Source organism: Mobula hypostoma, chromosome 8 (assembly GCF_963921235.1).
Source record: "Mobula hypostoma chromosome 8, sMobHyp1.1, whole genome shotgun sequence".
Classification (NCBI taxonomy): Eukaryota; Metazoa; Chordata; class Chondrichthyes; order Myliobatiformes; family Myliobatidae; genus Mobula; species Mobula hypostoma.
In genome coordinates this window covers 108,126,562-108,143,508 of record NC_086104.1, presented here as the reverse complement: position 1 = coordinate 108,143,508, position 16,947 = coordinate 108,126,562, and the positions used below count along the sequence as shown (strand labels likewise).

Genomic DNA, 16,947 nt, shown 5'->3' with positions numbered 1-16,947 from the left:
GAGTGAACTCGGCCTTTTCTCCTTGGAGTGATGAAAGATGAGAGGTGACCTGATAGAGGTGTACAAGATAATGAGAGGCATTGATCGTGTGGATAGTCAGAGGCTTTTTCCCAGGGCTGAAATGGCTAGCATGAGAGGGCACAGTTTTAAGGTGCTTGGAAGCTGGTACAGAGGAGATGTCAGAGGTAAGCTTTTTTATGCAGAGTGGCGAGTGTGTGGAATGGGCTTCCGGCGGTGGATACAATAGGGTCTTTTAAGACACTCCAGGATGGCTACGTGGAGCTTAGAAAAATAGAGGGCTATGGGTAAAGCCTAGGTAGTTCTAATGTAAGGACATGTTCCGCACAGATTTGTGGGCCAAAGGGCCTGTATTGTACTGCATGTTTTTCGATGTTTCTATATGTAACTAACACTTTTGCACAGAACTGTATAAGCCTCTCCTCTTTCTATCTGAGGGCTTCTACAATTCTAACATAGTAATGTCATCTTCCTGTCTTCAAAACTCAACATGTTTAGGGAATTTGCTTTCTTTGCGCATGTCTGTTGTACGATTATCCGTCTAACATTTTAGCTTTGTTTCCTCCTCTTTCCACAGACACTGACCCAGCTTTCACTTTTTGTTTCAGGTTCTCAGAAGTTGTTCCAATTGGCGTCACACGACACCTACATGTCACCTTCTTCCTCATTGTAGTTTCCCTTGTTAATCTATCAACCTGACTGCTCCATAAACACCAGGATCCCAGCCTCTATCATCTGATGCCAGCCCCCTTCCCTTCCGCTTCTGGAGAAGGGTGGCGGCCCGAAACGCCAACTATTGGTTCATTTCCATAGACGCTGCCTGACCTGCCGAGTTCCTCCAGCATTTTGTTTGTGTTGCTCTGGATTTCCAGCACCTTCAGAAATTTATGGCGATGTCATTACATATGGGAGTGGGGAGGAATTGTCTCAGATACAACTGGGCACTGGTAGGCTGCAGCTGGAATGTTTTGGGATATTCCTGCAATAGAGAAGGTGCAATATTCACAAATCTGATTCCTGCAAAGAGGGGGTGGAATTTTCCAGTGCAAGAGGTTAAACGTATGGGCTTTAACCCTCTTGAATTTAGAAAGGCAAGCGGTGATCTCACCGGATCTTATACATTTCATACAAGGTAGACATTTCCTCTAATGGGGGGGGAGGGCAAGAAACAAGGTAGCAAGTGGGGATAAGGGGCAATGAGATTGAATTTCTTCACCCAGAGACAGAGGAATCTTTGGAACTATCGACCCATGGGGCTTGGTCACTGCCTGCAGTCATGAGTGATGCGTGTTTATGTTAGGGGAATGAGATATGGGGTCAATGCAGGAAAGCAGTGGCAAGGCGTGGCAGAAGGCTCTACACAACTACTAATTCTTACTTTCTCATCAAATAGGCTCAGCTGACAATCGTACAGGAAGTGAGGAATAAATTTAAAACTCACTTGAAAAGAACACAGAGTAAAGATAACATCTTGCACACTTCTGAGGTACGGACTGGATGAACCAGTTTTACTCAACGTCGCTCCGTAGCTGTTAAAAGCCAGCCAGGTTATGAGGCACAACAGTTGCTGTCAGCTTTCAGGCTGAAAGGAGTCTGATGAGTTTTAACAGAGTTTACAAGAAATGTGCAGAGGTGCCACCTTTACGATCTGCATTTTCCTCCAGAGCATTCAGCAGCTTAGATAGCATTACACGGCCATTAGGCTCTATAATGAGTCAACCTATAGCTGGGGAGTCATGCCCCACTCCCCTGCCTCCTGTTAAGACTGTTAGGACTTACTTTTTTTATTCTTTCTACTTCTCTTCTAATATCTGTGCACTTGTAATGCAACTGTGACCCTGAAATTTCCTTTGGGATCAATAAAGCAGCAGCCACTCCGGTGAATTATATCTGTTATCTGTCAAGTAGGGTGCCGTGCACAATCCTGATTTAATGGAGACAGATGTGAGAGCATGGAGGAACATCTGGGGAAATTTCTGAAATGCCTGTTTCGCTGCTGCTGCTACTGTGTGATCCAGAATCTCCGGAGGGGAAGGCCCCGAATCCTCAGCTTTGCTTGTTGCTCAGCAGCCGGGGCAGGGTCGAAGCGCTCGGCAGAGATGGTACTCGGTGCTCGGTGTCAGAGGGCTGGTCGGAGGCTCGAAGTTTTCGGATGGACTCAGAGTCCGCTGTGGTCAGGTGTTTCTGGGATGCTGCATCAGCAAGTTTGCGGCGCTGGAGGCTCATGGCAGGGACAGTTTCTTCCTTTGACCGTCTGCGTGAGATGATGAGTCTATCGGACTTTGAGACTTGTTTTTTACCGTGCCCATGGTCTGCTCTTTATCAAATTATGGTATTGCTTTGCAGTGTTGTAACTATATGTTATAATTATGTGGTTTTTGTCAGTTTTAGTTTCGGTCTGTCCTGTGTTTCTGTGATATCATAATGGAGGAACATTGTATCATTTCTTAATGCATGCATTTCTAAATGACAATAAGTGAGGACCGAGTGTCCTCATAATCTAATCTACCTATCTAACTGCAAGCTGAAGTGGGGAAATAGACAGACGACCAAAATTCCTGCCAACATCTTTTTATTAGATGCAATTTAATACTTGAAAGACCATATCAGTACCAGACTTGCAAGTACAAAGTACAAAGTAGAAGATTAGAGAAGCCAAGCTGGCCACTATTGTGAAGGAGTGTGACAGGTCTGTACTGCTCAGCTAGGGATGACAGTGTTCAGATTACAAACCCACACCTCAGCGTTTACGATATCTAAAGTCAGGCATGCACAGGTCGCAGCAGAAGTCTTCTCAGTTGATTAGGTTAAATAGAATACAACAATTTGCTCTTGCTACAGGATTTCTTTTTACAAATACGTTTCACTATTTGTTTGATCTGGAGTAAAAAAAACTTTACAAGTAAATTGTGTTCTATAAAATAGTCAGATTATGCATAGTACCACACAGAGCTAGCCATTATTATGAAGGTAATAACTTCCTGACATCCTAAATATTGAAGTGCAAATCTTGTAATAGCAAAAATATATAAAATATGATCCATTCCCCATAATTTTTAAACTGAACTGTCGGAAGCAACCATTGCTGAGTTCTGATATTATATTCAACCGATGGCAATTCATAACTGGATGTAATGAGGAAAGAAAAGAGCGTCTTAAATGTTTCAGTCGTGCATTGATCATGTGTGGGGCCGACTGCGTTTGCAGGTGCTCGGTAATATTGAGACATCAAATATATCATTAGTGACAAGCCACTGTACAGAATGTTTTTACGTGGGTGACTATGACTTGTGGCACAAATCTGATATCCTCCATAGATAGCCTTAAACTGCAGACTAAGCTCCCCTCCTTTCCCAAAGGAACACTTTCTGTAATCTATTTTTGGCACCGAATAATCACATACGCTATGGCAAGTTATATCAGAATAAAAACGACTTTTCTTCAAGCTCTGGAAAAGTTATTGAACAATTACACGACTAACAATCTGGTTCACTGCTCAAGAATGCAGAGGATCAAAAGAAATTCTCAAAAATTTGGACACTTCCATATAAAATTTAGACAAAAAAAAGACATGTTGGCTGTGGGCCCAGCCACTATTCTAGGATCTAAGTGAGGTGCTCAGAGAAAGGTACTTCCAATGTTTGTTTCCCGGTCCACGGGAAGGCCCATGGACTGAAGTCCAAGAAGCCTTACATCGATTCAAACTCATCCACCCTCTGCTTGGTGTTTCCCCTCCGGATCTGGCGCAGGGTCTTGTACTTGTCTTGTCCTTTCCGCACGTTTTCCAAGTGGATGATATCATTGGAGGTTTTCTTGCTTTCATCCCTGGACTGGGCGAGCTCAGTGCTCAACAACTGGGCGTCGGTGTGGCGGGATGCGGAAAGGAGAGAAAACATACAACTTGGATCAACCAACTCACCGAAGGCAAACGAAACTTGGACAAAACTATCACTCTACTTACACCTCAGTGATTTCCTGCCGATGATCCAGCTGATGGTTCTGTCAACTGAACACTATCATCCAGCCTCAAGACTCCCTCAACCACATCCGCCACCCATTCTTTCAAGATCACCTGCATCCTTCAGAACACCAGGCTGCCCTGAATTGTTAATGGCAGACGAGACTGCCCTTCAGCCCTACGCATGTATACTGGCTCACGGAAGATCGACTGTGCTAATCCTCCCTCCCCCCACCCAGCTTCTCCATCATCCCACAAACTGTACATAATAAAGTTGTGCTTCAATGGCCTCAGATCGAAACACACTGGCCCAGATCAAAATCACTTCTGTGTACCAGTAATACTCATCACCTTTTGCCCAAACTGTTAATACTTGAGCAGCCCAAAGAGAACAGTCTCCTCTGTTGCCAGCCCTGCCCCTCCACACCTATCACTGCCCCTCTCCCATGTCTGCATTCCCTCAGCCGCCAGCATCAAGGATCAGCGCGTGTTTCACCATTCCACCTACACATTCTCCGTACCCAGTAACAGTAACAAAACCAGGCACAGGCCGTGTTTCACTGTTCCACCTACACATTCTCCGTACCCAGTAACAGTAACAAAACCAGGATCAGCCCGTGTTTCACCACTCCACCTACACATTCTCCGTACCCAGTAACAGTAACAAAACCAGGATCAGCCCGTGTTTCACTGTTCCACCTACACATTCTCTGTACCCAGTAACAAAACCAGGATCAGCCCGTGTTTCACTGTTCCACCTACACATTCTCTGTACCCAGTAACAAAACCAGGATCAGCCCGTGTTTCACCGTTCCACCTACACATTCTCCGTACCCAGTAACAAAACCAGGATCAGCCCGTGTTTCACTGTTCCACCTACACATTCTCCGTACCCAGTAACAGTAACAAAACCAGGATCAGCCCGTGTTTCACCACTCCACCTACACATTCTCCGTACCCAGTAACAGTAACAAAACCATGATCAGCCCGTGTTTCACCCTTCCACCTACACATTCTCCGTACCCAGTAACAAAACCAGGATCAGCCCGTGTTTCACCGTTCCACCTACACATTCTCTGTACCCAGTAACAAAACCAGGATCAGCCCGTGTTTCACCGTTCCACCTACACATTCTCCGTTCCCAGTAACAAAACCAGGATCAGCCCGTGTTTCACTGTTCCACCTACACATTCTCTGTACCCAGTAACAAAACCAGGATCAGCCCGTGTTTCACCGTTCCACCTACACATTCTCCGTACCCAGTAACAAAACCAGGATCAGCCCGTGTTTCACCGTTCCACCTACACATTCTCCGTACCCAGTAACAAAACCAGGATCAGCCCGTGTTTCACTGTTCCACCTACACATTCTCCGTACCCAGTAACAGTAACAAAACCAGGATCAGCCCGTGTTTCACTGTTCCACCTACACATTCTCTGTACCAGGTAACAAAACCAGGATCAGCCTGTGTTTCACCGTTCCACCTACACATTCTCCGTACCCAGTAACAGTAACAAAACCAGGATCAGCCCGTGTTTCACTGTTCCACCTACACATTCTCTGTACCCAGTAACAAAACCAGGATCAGCCCGCGTTTCACCGTTCCACCTACACATTCTCCGTACCCAGTAACAGTAACAAAACCAGGATCAGCTCGTGTTTCACCCTTCCACCTACACATTCTCCGTACCCAGTAACAAAACCAGGATCAGCCCGTGTTTCACCGTTCCACCTACACATTCTCCGTACCCAGTAACAAAACCAGGATCAGCCCGTGTTTCACCGTTCCACCTACACATTCTCCGTACCCAGTAACAAAATCAGGATCAGCCCGCGTTTCACAGTTCCACCTGCACATTCTCCGTACCCAGTAACAGTAACAAAACCAGGCACAGGCCGTGTTTCGCCGTTCCACCTACACATTCTCTGTACCCAGTAACAGTAACAAAACCAGGCTCAGCCCGTGTTTCACTGTTCCACCTACACATCCTCCGTACCCAGTAACAGTAACAAAACCAGGATCAGCCCGTGTTTCACCGTTCCACCTACACATTCTCCGTACCCAGTAACAGTAGCAAACCCAGGATTAGCCCGTGTTTCACCGTTCCACCTATACATTCTCCGTACCCAGTAACAGTAACAAAACCAGGATCAGCCCGTGTTTCACCGTCCCACCTACACATTCTCCGTTCCCAGTAACAAAACCAGGATCAGCCCGTGTTTCACCGTTCCACCTACACATTCTCCGTACCCAGTAACAAAACCAGGATCAGCCCGTGTTTCACCGTTCCACCGAAACATTCTCCGTACCCAGTATCAGTAACAAAACCAGGATCAGCCCGTGTTTCACCCTTCCACCTACACATTCTCCGTACCCAGTAACAGTAACAAAACCAGGATCAGCCAGTGTTTCACCGTTCCACATACACATTCTCCGTACCCAGTAACAGTAACAAAACCAGGATCAGCCCGTGTTTCACAGTTCCACCTGCACATTCTCCGTACCCAGTAACAGTAACAAAACCAGGATCAACCCGTGTTTCACCCTTCCACCTACACATTCTCCGTACCAAGTAACAGTAGCATAACCAGGATCAGCCCGCGTTTCACCGTTCCACCAACACATTCTCCGTACCCAGTAACAGGAACAAAACCAGGATCAGCCCGCGTTTCACCGTTCCACCTACACATTCTCCATACCCAGTAACAGTAACAAAACCAGGATCAGCCCGTGTTTCACCCTTCCACCTACACATTCTCCGTACCCAGTAACAAAACCAGGATCAGCCCGTGTTTCACCGTTCCACCTACACATTCTCCGTACCCAGTAACAAAACCAGGATCAGCCCGTGTTTCACCGTTCCACCTACACATTCTCCGTACCCAGTAACAAAACCAGGATCAGCCCGTATTTCACCGTTCCACATACACATTCTCCGTACCCAGTAACAGTAACAAAACCAGGATCAGCCCGTGTTTCACCACTCCACCTACACATTCTCCGTACCCAGTAACAGTAACAAAACCAGGATCAGCCCGTGTTTCACAGTTCCACCTGCACATTCTCCGTACCCAGTAACAGTAACAAAACCAGGATCAGCCCGTGTTTCACCCTTCCACCTACACATTCTCCGTACCCAGTAACAAAACCAGGATCAGCCCGTGTTTCACCGTTCCACCTACACATTCTCCGTACCCAGTAACAAAACCAGGATCAGCCCGTATTTCACCGTTCCACATACACATTCTCCGTACCCAGTAACAGTAACAAAACCAGGATCAGCCCGTGTTTCACCACTCCACCTACACATTCTCCGTACCCAGTAACAGTAACAAAACCAGGATCAGCCCGTGTTTCACAGTTCCACCTGCACATTCTCCGTACCCAGTAACAGTAACAAAACCAGGATCAGCCCGTGTTTCACCCTTCCAGCTACTCATTTCCGTACCCAGTAACAAAACCAGGATCAGCCCACGTTTCACCGTTCCACCTACACATTCTCCGTACCCAGTAACAAAACCAGGATCAGCCCGAGTTTCACCGTTCCACCTACACATTCTCCGTACCCAGTAACAGTAACAAAACCAGGATCAGCCCGTGTTTCACCGTTCCAGCTACTCATTTCCGTACCCAGTAACAAAACCAGGATCAGCCCACGTTTCACCGTTCCACCTACACATTCTCCGTACCCAGTAACAAAACCAGGATCAGCCCGCGTTTCACCGTTCCACCTACACATTCTCCGTACCCAGTAACAGTAGCAAACCCAGGATCAGCCCGTGTTTCACCGTTCCACCTACACATTCTCCGTACCCAGTAACAGTAACAAAACCAGGATCAGCCCGTGTTTCACCATTCCACCTACACATTCTCCGTACCCAATAACAAAACCAGGATCAGCCCGTGTTTCACCGTTCCACCTACACATTATCCGTACCCAGTAACAGTAACAAAACCAGGATCAGCTCGCGTTTTACCGTTCCACCTACACATTCTCCGTACCCAGTAACAAAACCAGGATCAGCCCGTGTTTCACCGTTCCACCTACACATTCTCCGTACCCAGTAACAGTAACAAAACCAGGATCAGCCCGTGTTTCACCCTTCCACCTACACATTCTCCGTACCCAGTAACAAAACCAGGATCAGCCCGTGTTTCACCGTTCCACCTAAACATTCTCCGTACCCAGTAACAGTAACAAAGCCAGGATCAGCCCGTGTTTCACCCTTCCACCTACACATTTTCCATAGCCAGTACACATCTCGCACCCCTGAACCCTTCCCCTGGCAACAGCCCAGCCTTACCCATCACCCCTGCAGCCCGGCCTTGCCTGTCACCCCCACACACCCAGCCCCAGCCTCGCCCGACCAGTCCTGGCCTTGCCCATCATACCTCGCCCGTCCAGTCCCAGCCTTACCCGTTACCTCTCACCGCTCCAGCCCCGGCCTTGCCCATTACCCCTCACCGCTCCAGCCCCGGCCTTGCCCATCACCACTCACCCGTCCAGTCCCAGCCTCACAGGTCACCCCTCACCCATCCAGCCCCGGCCTTGTCCTTCACCCCTCACCCGTCCAGCCCCGGCCTTGCCCTTCACCCCTCACCCGTCCAGTCCCGGCCTCACCCATCATGCCCCAGTCTTGCTCTTCACCCCTCACCAGTCTAGCCCCAGCCTTGCCCATCACCCCTCACCCGTCCAGCCCCGGCCTTGCCCTTCACTCCTCAACCGTCCAGCCCCAGCCTTGCCCTTCACCCCTCACCCGTCCAGTCCTGGCCTTACCCTTCACCCCTCACCCGTCCAGACCCAGCCTCACCCGTCACCTCTCACCTGTCCAGCCCTGGCCTTGCCCTTCACCCCTCACCCGTCCAGTCCCGGCCTCACCCATCCAGCTCCGGCCTTGCCCTTCACCCCTCATGTCCTGGCCTCACCCGTCACCCCTCATCCGTCCAGCCCCAGCCTTGCCCTTTCACCCCTCACCCATCCAGCCCCGGCCTCACCCGTCACCCCTCACCCATCCAGCCCTGGCCTCACCCGTCACCCCTCACCTGTCCAGCCCCGGCCTTGCCCTTCACCCCTCACCCGTCCAGTCCCGGCCTCACCCATCCAGCTCCGGCCTTGCCCTTCACCCCTCATGTCCTGGCCTCACCCGTCACCCCTCATCCGTCCAGCCCCAGCCTTGCCCTTTCACCCCTCACCCATCCAGCCCCGGCCTCACCCGTCACCCCTCACCCATCCAGCCCCGGCCTCACCCGTCACCCCTCACCCATCCAGCCCCGGCCTCACCCGTCACCCCTCACCTGTCCAGCCCTGGCCTTGCCCTTCACCACTCACCCGTCCAGCCCTAGCCTTACCCTTCACCCCTCACCCGTCCAGTCCCGGCCTTGCCCTTCACCCCTCACTAGTCCGGTCCTGGCCTTGCCCTTCACCCCTCATCCGTCCAGCCCCAGCCTTGCCCTTCACCCCTCGCCCATCCAGCCCCAGTCTTGCCCTTCACCACTCACCCGTCCAGTCCTGGCCTTGCCCTTCACCACTCACCCGTCCAGTCCCGGCCTTGCCCTTCACCCCTCACCCGTCCAGTCCCGGCCTTACCCTTCACCCCTCACCCGTCCAGTCCTGGCCTTACCCTTCACCCCTCACGCATCCAGTCGCGGCCTCACCCGTCACCCCTCACCCGTCCAGCCCCAGCCTTGCCCTTCACCCCTCACCCATCCAGTCGCGGCCTCACCCGTCCAGCCCCGGCCTCACCCGTCACCCCTCACCCGTCCAGCCCCGGCCTTGCCCTTCACCCTTTGCCCGTCCAGCCCCGGCTTTGCTCGTAACCCTCGGCCCTCACCATCAGCTGCTGCTGCACCCGCTCGTTCTTCTCCACTTCTGTCATGCGTTGCTCCTCGATCCTGTGGTCGAGGATGCCCTCTGAGACCAGCTCAGCACTGTCCGAGGAGTGGTTCTCCTCAACATCATTCTGCTCCGGCTCCTCCGGGACCTCGTAGATGGGAGGGGGTGGGGGAGGTGGCGGGTTAGACATCACCATGTGCAGCTCCTCCTTGGTCTTCTCCAGGTCCTCTTGGACAACTTGTGCCTGTGGTGGAGATGCAGTCAGTGCACAGCCGCTCCACGGCCAAATGCAGGAGGTGCCCGAGTGAGTCAGTCTCACTCTGTGTCCCCGACCCGTCCCCGTCCCTGCCCAACCTCTCCAGGGTGTGCGTGTGGTGAGACAGTCTCGCTCTGTGTCCCCGACCCGTCCTTGTCCCTGCCCAACCTCTCCAGGGTGTGCCCGAGTGAGACAGTCTCGCTCTGTGTCCCCGTCCCCGCCCAACCTCTCCAGGGTGTGCGCGTGTGAGTCAGTCTCACTCTGTGTCCCCGTCCCTGCCCAACCTCTCCAGGGTGTGCCCGTGTGAGTCAGTCTCACCCTGTGTCCCCGACCCGTCCCCGTCCCTGCCCAACCTGTCCAGGGTGTGCCCGAGTGAGACAGTCTCGCTCTGTGTCCCTGTCCCTGTCCCAGCCCAACCTCTCCAGGGTGTGCCCGAGTGAGACAGTCTCACTCTGTGTCCCCGACCCGTCCCCGTCCCTGCCCAACCTCTCCAGGGTGTGCGCGTGTGAGACAGTCTCACTCTGTGTCCCCGACCCGTCCCTGTCCCTGCCCAACCTCTCCAGGGTGTGCCCGAGTGAGACAGTCTCACTCTGTGTCCCCGTCCCCGCCCCAGCCCAACCTGTCCAGGGTGTGCCCGAGTGAGACAGTCTCGCTCCCTCCTGCCCAACCTGTCCAGGGTGTGCCCGAGTGAGTCAGTCTCGCTCTGTGTCCCTGTCCCTGTCCCAGCCCAACCTCTCCAGGGTGTGCCCGAGTGAGACAGTCTCACTCTGTGTCCCCGACCCGTCCCCGTCCCTGCCCAACCTCTCCAGGGTGTGCCCGAGTGAGTCAGTCTCGCTCTGTGTCCCCGTCCCTGCCCCAACCCAACCTCTCCAGGGTGTGCCCGAGTGAGACAGTCTCACTCTGTGTCCCCGTCCTTGCCCAACCTCTCCAGGGTGTGCGTGTATGAGACAGTCTCGCTCTGTGTCCCTGACCCGGCCCCGTCCCTGCCCAACCTCTCCAGGGTGTGCCCGTGTGAGACAGTCTCGCTCTGTGTCCCCGTCCCTGCCCAACCTCTCCAGGGTGTGCCCGTGTGAGACAGTCTCACTCTGTGTCCCCATCCCTGTCCCTGTCCCTGCCCCAGCCCAACCTCTCCAGGGTGTGCCCGTGTGAGACAGTCTCACTCTGTGTCCCCGTCCCTGCCCCCCAACCTCTCCAGGGTGTGCCCGTGTGAGACAGTCTCGCTCTGTGTCCCCGTCCCTGTCCCTGTCCCTGCCCAACCTCTCCAGGGTGTGCCCGTGTGAGACAGTCTCACTCTGTGTCCCCGTCCCTGTCCCTGCCCCCCAACCTCTCCAGGGTGTGCCCGTGTGAGACAGTCTCACTCTGTGTCCCCGTCCCTGTCCCTGTCCCTGCCCCCCAACCTCTCCAGGGTGTGCCCGTGTGAGACAGTCTCACTCTGTGTCCCCGTCCCTGTCCCTGTCCCTGCCCAACCTCTCCAGGGTGTGCCCGTGTGAGACAGTCTCACTCTGTGTCCCCGTCCCTGTCCCTGTCCCTGCCCCAGCCCAACCTCTCCAGGGTGTGCCCGTGTGAGACAGTCTCACTCTGTGTCCCCGTCCCTGCCCCCCAACCTCTCCAGGGTGTGCCCGTGTGAGACAGTCTCGCTCTGTGTCCCCGTCCCTGTCCCTGTCCAACCTCTCCAGGGTGTGCCCGTGTGAGACAGTCTCACTCTGTGTCCCCGTCCCTGTCCCTGTCCCTGCCCCCCAACCTGTCCAGGGTGTGCGTGTGCTCGCGGGGGTGTGCCTCATGCGTGAGGGCGCACGAACCCTTCGGGGGTGTGCCCACGTTAACAAAATTGCCACAGAAGACGTTCTCACCCGATGCTGCCATTCAAAGGCTTCCTCCTCTTTCATCCTCTTGGCATCCTCCAGCTCCTCGATCTTCGCTGTAAATTCAGACAGCTCTGCGGCCTGGAACAAACAGCAAACTCAGTGAGAGCCGCCCACTGCACAACGCCTCTCAGCTGAGGGACACAGAAACCACACCACCTCCGCCCTGGCAGGCACTGCCCCCCCATCTGAATTCACCATAACTGGCTCAGCGACAGGCACTGGGTGGTATCTGACAACTGAAAGCATCAGCAGAGAGCTCTGGCAACGTGTCTTGGGCCCATTCCTCTCTCCAGAGTCACCGTCTGACCTGCTGAGAGATTTCAGCACTTTCTGTTCACGTTTCACATAGTTAGCAGCTGCAGTCTCTTGGCTTCACACAGAAAGATTTCGTTGGATAACTGATCATTCAGTTTAAGGCTCCCTCCCCACTGGAGGGTGGATGAGATGGTCACTGTGGACACTGGGGTCTCTGCCCCTCAGACCTGGGACCTCTGATCTTCTGCCGAGGTCAGGCTTCATGTATGATAGGATAACGAGGGTGAGGGATGTGAGGGGTGGAGGGTGTGGGGGGGGAGGGTGAGCCAGTGTGTGGGGAGTGGTGGGGTTGAGGTTGTGGGAGAACCATTGTACGGGGTAGGTGAGTCAGTGTGTGAGGTGGGAAAGGAGGGCAGTGTATTGGGAGGGAAGGGAGGGTGAGCCAGTGTATGAGGAGGACAAGTTGGTGTGCAGGGAAGGAAAGGAGGGTGAGTTGATGTATGGGGCAGGAAGGGAGGGTGTCAGTATATAAGGAACGGTTGGATAGCCAGTGTACGGGGTGGGAAAGGAGGGGGAGTCAGTATACGAGGAGGGTGAGCCAATGTCTGGGAGCTCCCCCTTCCACTGGTCCCCATGTCTGGCAGCCACACCCCCACTGGTCCCCATGTCTGGGAGCTCCCCCCTCCACTGGTCCCCATGTCTGGCAGCCACACCCCCACTGGTCCCCATGTCTGGGAGCTCCCCCCTCCACTGGTCCCCATGTCTGGCAGCCACACCCCCACTGGTCCCCATGTCTGGGAGCTCCCCCCTCTACTGGTCCCCATGTCTGGGAGCTCCCCCCTCCACTGGTCCCCATGTTTGGGAGCTCCCCCCTCCACTGGTCCCCATGTCTGGGAGCTCCCCCCGCCACTGGTCCCCATGTCTGGGAGCTCCCCCCTCCACTGGTCCCCATGTCTGGGAGCTCCCCCCTCCACTGGTCCCCTTGTGTGGGAGCTCCCCCCTCCACTGGTCCCCATGTCTGGGAGCTCCCCCCTCCACTGGTCCCCATGTCTGGGAGCTCCCCCCTCCACTGGTCCCCATGTCTGGGAGCTCCCCCCTCCACTGGTCCCCATGTCTGGGAGCTCCCCCCTCCACTGGTCCCCATGTCTGGGAGCTCCCCCCTCCACTGGTCCCCATGTCTGGGAGCTCCTCCCTCCACTGAGTCCCATGTCTGGCAGCCACACCCCCACTGGTCCCCATGTCTGGGAGCTCCCCCCTCCACTGGTCCCCATGTCTGGGAGCTCCCCCCTCCACTGGTCCCCATGTCTGGGAGCTCCCCCCTCCACTGGTCCCCATGTCTGGGAGCTCCCCCCTCCACTGGTCCCCATGTCTGGGAGCTCCCCCCTCCACTGGTCCCCATGTCTGGGAGCTCCTCCCTCCACTGAGCCCCATGTCTGGCAGCCACACCCCCACTGGTCCCCATGTCTGGGAGCTCCCCCCTCCACTGGTCCCCATGTCTGGGAGCTCCCCCCTCCACTGGTCCCCATGTCTGGGAGCCCCCCCCTCCATTGCTCCCCATGTCTGGCAGCCACACCCCCACTGGTCCCAGTATTCACCAGCTGCTCTTGGTTCTTTATCTGGTCCTCTGCTTGCCTCTGCAGCTCCTCCTTGGCACGCAGGGCCTCCAGGCGTTCGAACTCCAGCCGCTCAGCCTCTGCCTGGGCTCTCCTCCTCTCGTCCTCCAGCTGGGCAGCTCTCTGCATCTGATCGGCGAGGTCTAGGACCCCAGACAAAGAACCATTGGTGGGCAGAGGCTCAACTATCACCCAGCCCCTCACTACCATCCTGGCTGAGTTCCAATCTGAGCCCCACAAACCCGACAGCTCTAACGCCCATTGACCACCGCCAGGTCATGCCTGTTGACGTCAACCCCCTCTCATATCAGCAGCCATTGAAGGCTCCACGCCTGCACTTGCTGGAGTTTAGAAGAATGAGGGAAGATCTCATTGAAACCTATTAGCTGTTGAAAGGCCTAGATAGAGTGGACATGAACAGGATGTTTCCTTTGGTGGGGGACTCTAGGACCACAGGGTACAGCCTCAGAATTGAGGGACGTCCATTTAGAACAGAGAAAAGGAGGAATTTCTTTAGCCAGGAAGTGCTAAATCTGTGGAATTTGTTGCTACAGGCGGCTGTGGAGGCCAGTTTACCGGGTTCGTTTAAGGCAGAGGTTGATAGGTTCTTGATTAGTCAGGGCACAAAAGGTTACTGGGAGAAGGCAGGAGAGTGGGTTAGGAGGAAAATGGATCAGCCATGATGGTGCAGACTCGAGGGGCAGAATGGCCTGATTCTGCTCCTGTGCCTTATGGTTTCTCTACGGCTGTGACTCTTCTGACGGGATCTACTCTAGTTTTATGTTGCCTTCTCCAGCTTTGTCACCATTCCACTCAACGTCAAGAATATCAGTAAGAGAAGCAGAGCTGGAATGTTATTCCTTAGAACGTAGCAGATTGATGGAGCTTTGACAGAGGAATGCATAATTATGAGTGTATAGATAGGGTAAATGCAAGCAGGCTGGGTGGGACTACAACCAGGGGTCATGGGTTGAGGGTGAAATGTGAGAAGTTTAAGGGGAACATGAGAGGAAACGTCTTCACTCAGAGGGCCATGGAAGTGTGGAATGAGCTGCCAGTTCCCATGGTGCATGTGAGCTCAATTTCAATGTTTCAGAGAAATTTGGATAGGTACATAGATGGTAAGGGTATGGAAGGCTACGGCCTAGTCGATGGGACTAAGCAGCTTCAATGGCTTGGCACGGATTAGATGGGCCAAAGGGCCTCTTTCTATGACTCTCCTATTCAGTAAGATCATGGGTGATGTGGTTGTGGACTCTGCTCCAATCGATTGGCCTTCTCCCCATTCCCCTCAATTCCCCTGCTATCCAAAAGTCTACCTGACTATGCCGTAACTAAGTTCCTCTGGCTTACGGGTGTTCCGAGGCAGTGGTCACTGGGCAGGACTCGGTGACCAACCCCCATGTACCTGTGAGACACTTACCCTTCTCAGCTTTCTTTGTCTGATCCTCATAATGTTTCAACTTCAGCATCAGGTCACGGGCTTCCCTCTCCATCTGTTCCTTCTCCCTTTCCACCATCTCTCTCTTCTGCTTCTCCTGCTCCAGCTGTGCCCTGCACATGAGACAGCAAGGTTAGTGTTACCAACATAAACGTCACATCGGCAAGACGCAGACTTCCCTGGTGGGACGGAGCTTCGAGGCGTCGTTGCCAGTGTGGGGGGTAGCCGGAGGCCACACAGGCTGATGTCAACTTGATGCACACAAAGTACTGGAGGAGCTCAGCAGGTCAGGCATCTTTGGAAATGAATAAGCAGTTGATGTTTCGGGCCCAGACCCTTTATCAGGACTGGAAAGGAAGAGGGAAGGTGCCAGAATAAAAAGGTGGGATGAGGGGAAGGAAGATAACTAGAAGGTGAGAGGTGAAGCCAGGTGAGTAGGAAAAGTAAAAGGTGGAGAGAAAGAAATCTGATAGGAGAGGAGATTGAACCATGGGAGAAAGGGAAGGAGGTGATAGGCAGGTGAGAAAAGGTAAGAGGCTACAGTGGGGAATAGAAGAAAAGGGAAAGTGGAATGGGGAAATCTTGTTTTACCGGAAGGAGAAATTGATATTAATGCCATCAGGTTGGATGGTGGCACAAGAGGAGGCCATGGACTGACATGTCGGAACAGGAATGGGAACAATTAAAGTGGTTGGCCACTTGGAAATTGTGCTTTTGCTGGATGGAGTGAAGTGCTCAACGAAGTGGTCCTCCAATGTAGAGGAGATCGGATCAGGAGCACCGGACACAACGGACGACCCCAGCAGACTCACAGGCGAAGACAGAGCTGGGATCAGATTATCATAGAGCCACAGAAACGTACAGCACAGAAACCGGCTCTTTGGCCCATCAAATCTGTGTTGAAACATGTGAACTGCCTACTCCCATTGACCTACACTGGGTCCAAAGCCCCCCATACCCTTACTATCTATGTCCCTATGCAAACTTCTCTTAAATGTTGAAATTGAGCTCATGCACCACTTGCACTGGGAGGTCATTCCATACCCTCGCAACCCTCTGAGTGAAGGAGATCCCCTCACGGCTCCTCTTAAACATTTTGCCTTTCACTCTAAACCCATGACCTCTAGTTGTAGTTCCACCTCACTGGAAAAAGCCAACTTGCATTTACCTTACCTATATTCCTCATAATTTTGTATACCACTGCCAACCCTCTCCTCAATCTTCAGCATTCCAAGGAATGAAGCCCTAACCTATCTAAACTTTCCTTCCTACTAGGTCCTCCAGACCTGGCAACATCCTTGTGAATTTACTCGAGCATGGAGGTCCAGCATGGAAACGACCTTTTGCACCATTGATTCCATCTTCTCTCGTATTTACTCTGATCCAACCTCCACCTCCCCATGCTTTCATTAAAAATCCAGGCCATGCTCTCTTCTCACAGCTGCCATTGGGAAGGAGGTACAGGAGCCTCAGGACTCACACCACCAGGTTCAGGAACAATTATTACCCCTCAACCATCAGGCTCCTGAACCAGCGTGGATAACTTCACTCACCCCAACTCTGAACTGATTGCACAACCTATGGTATCACTTTCAGGATCTCTACAACTCATGTCCTTGATATCTATTGCTTGTTTATTATTATTATTATTTTGTTTTTTTCTCTCTTCGTATTTGCAGTTTGTCTTTTGCACACTGGTTACCCGTC

At 53.1% G+C, this 16,947-nt stretch overlaps 1 protein-coding gene across 1 annotated transcript in view; it reads right to left on the bottom strand.

Moving 5' to 3' along the window:
- Nucleotides 1–2,550: 2,550 nt before the first annotated feature.
- LOC134350825 (ezrin-like) overlaps nt 2,551–16,947 on the bottom strand; it is a 97,450-nt gene continuing 83,053 nt past the window's right edge. Inside the window, exons 9-13 of the mRNA XM_063056578.1 lie at nt 15,223–15,353; nt 13,782–13,942; nt 11,917–12,009; nt 9,809–10,054; nt 2,551–3,872 (exon numbers count right to left, since the gene is read on the bottom strand). Coding sequence (XP_062912648.1) covers nt 3,708–3,872; nt 9,809–10,054; nt 11,917–12,009; nt 13,782–13,942; nt 15,223–15,353 — 796 coding nt within the window. The 3' untranslated portion in view covers nt 2,551–3,707. The remainder of the gene's footprint in view (nt 3,873–9,808; nt 10,055–11,916; nt 12,010–13,781; nt 13,943–15,222; nt 15,354–16,947) is intronic.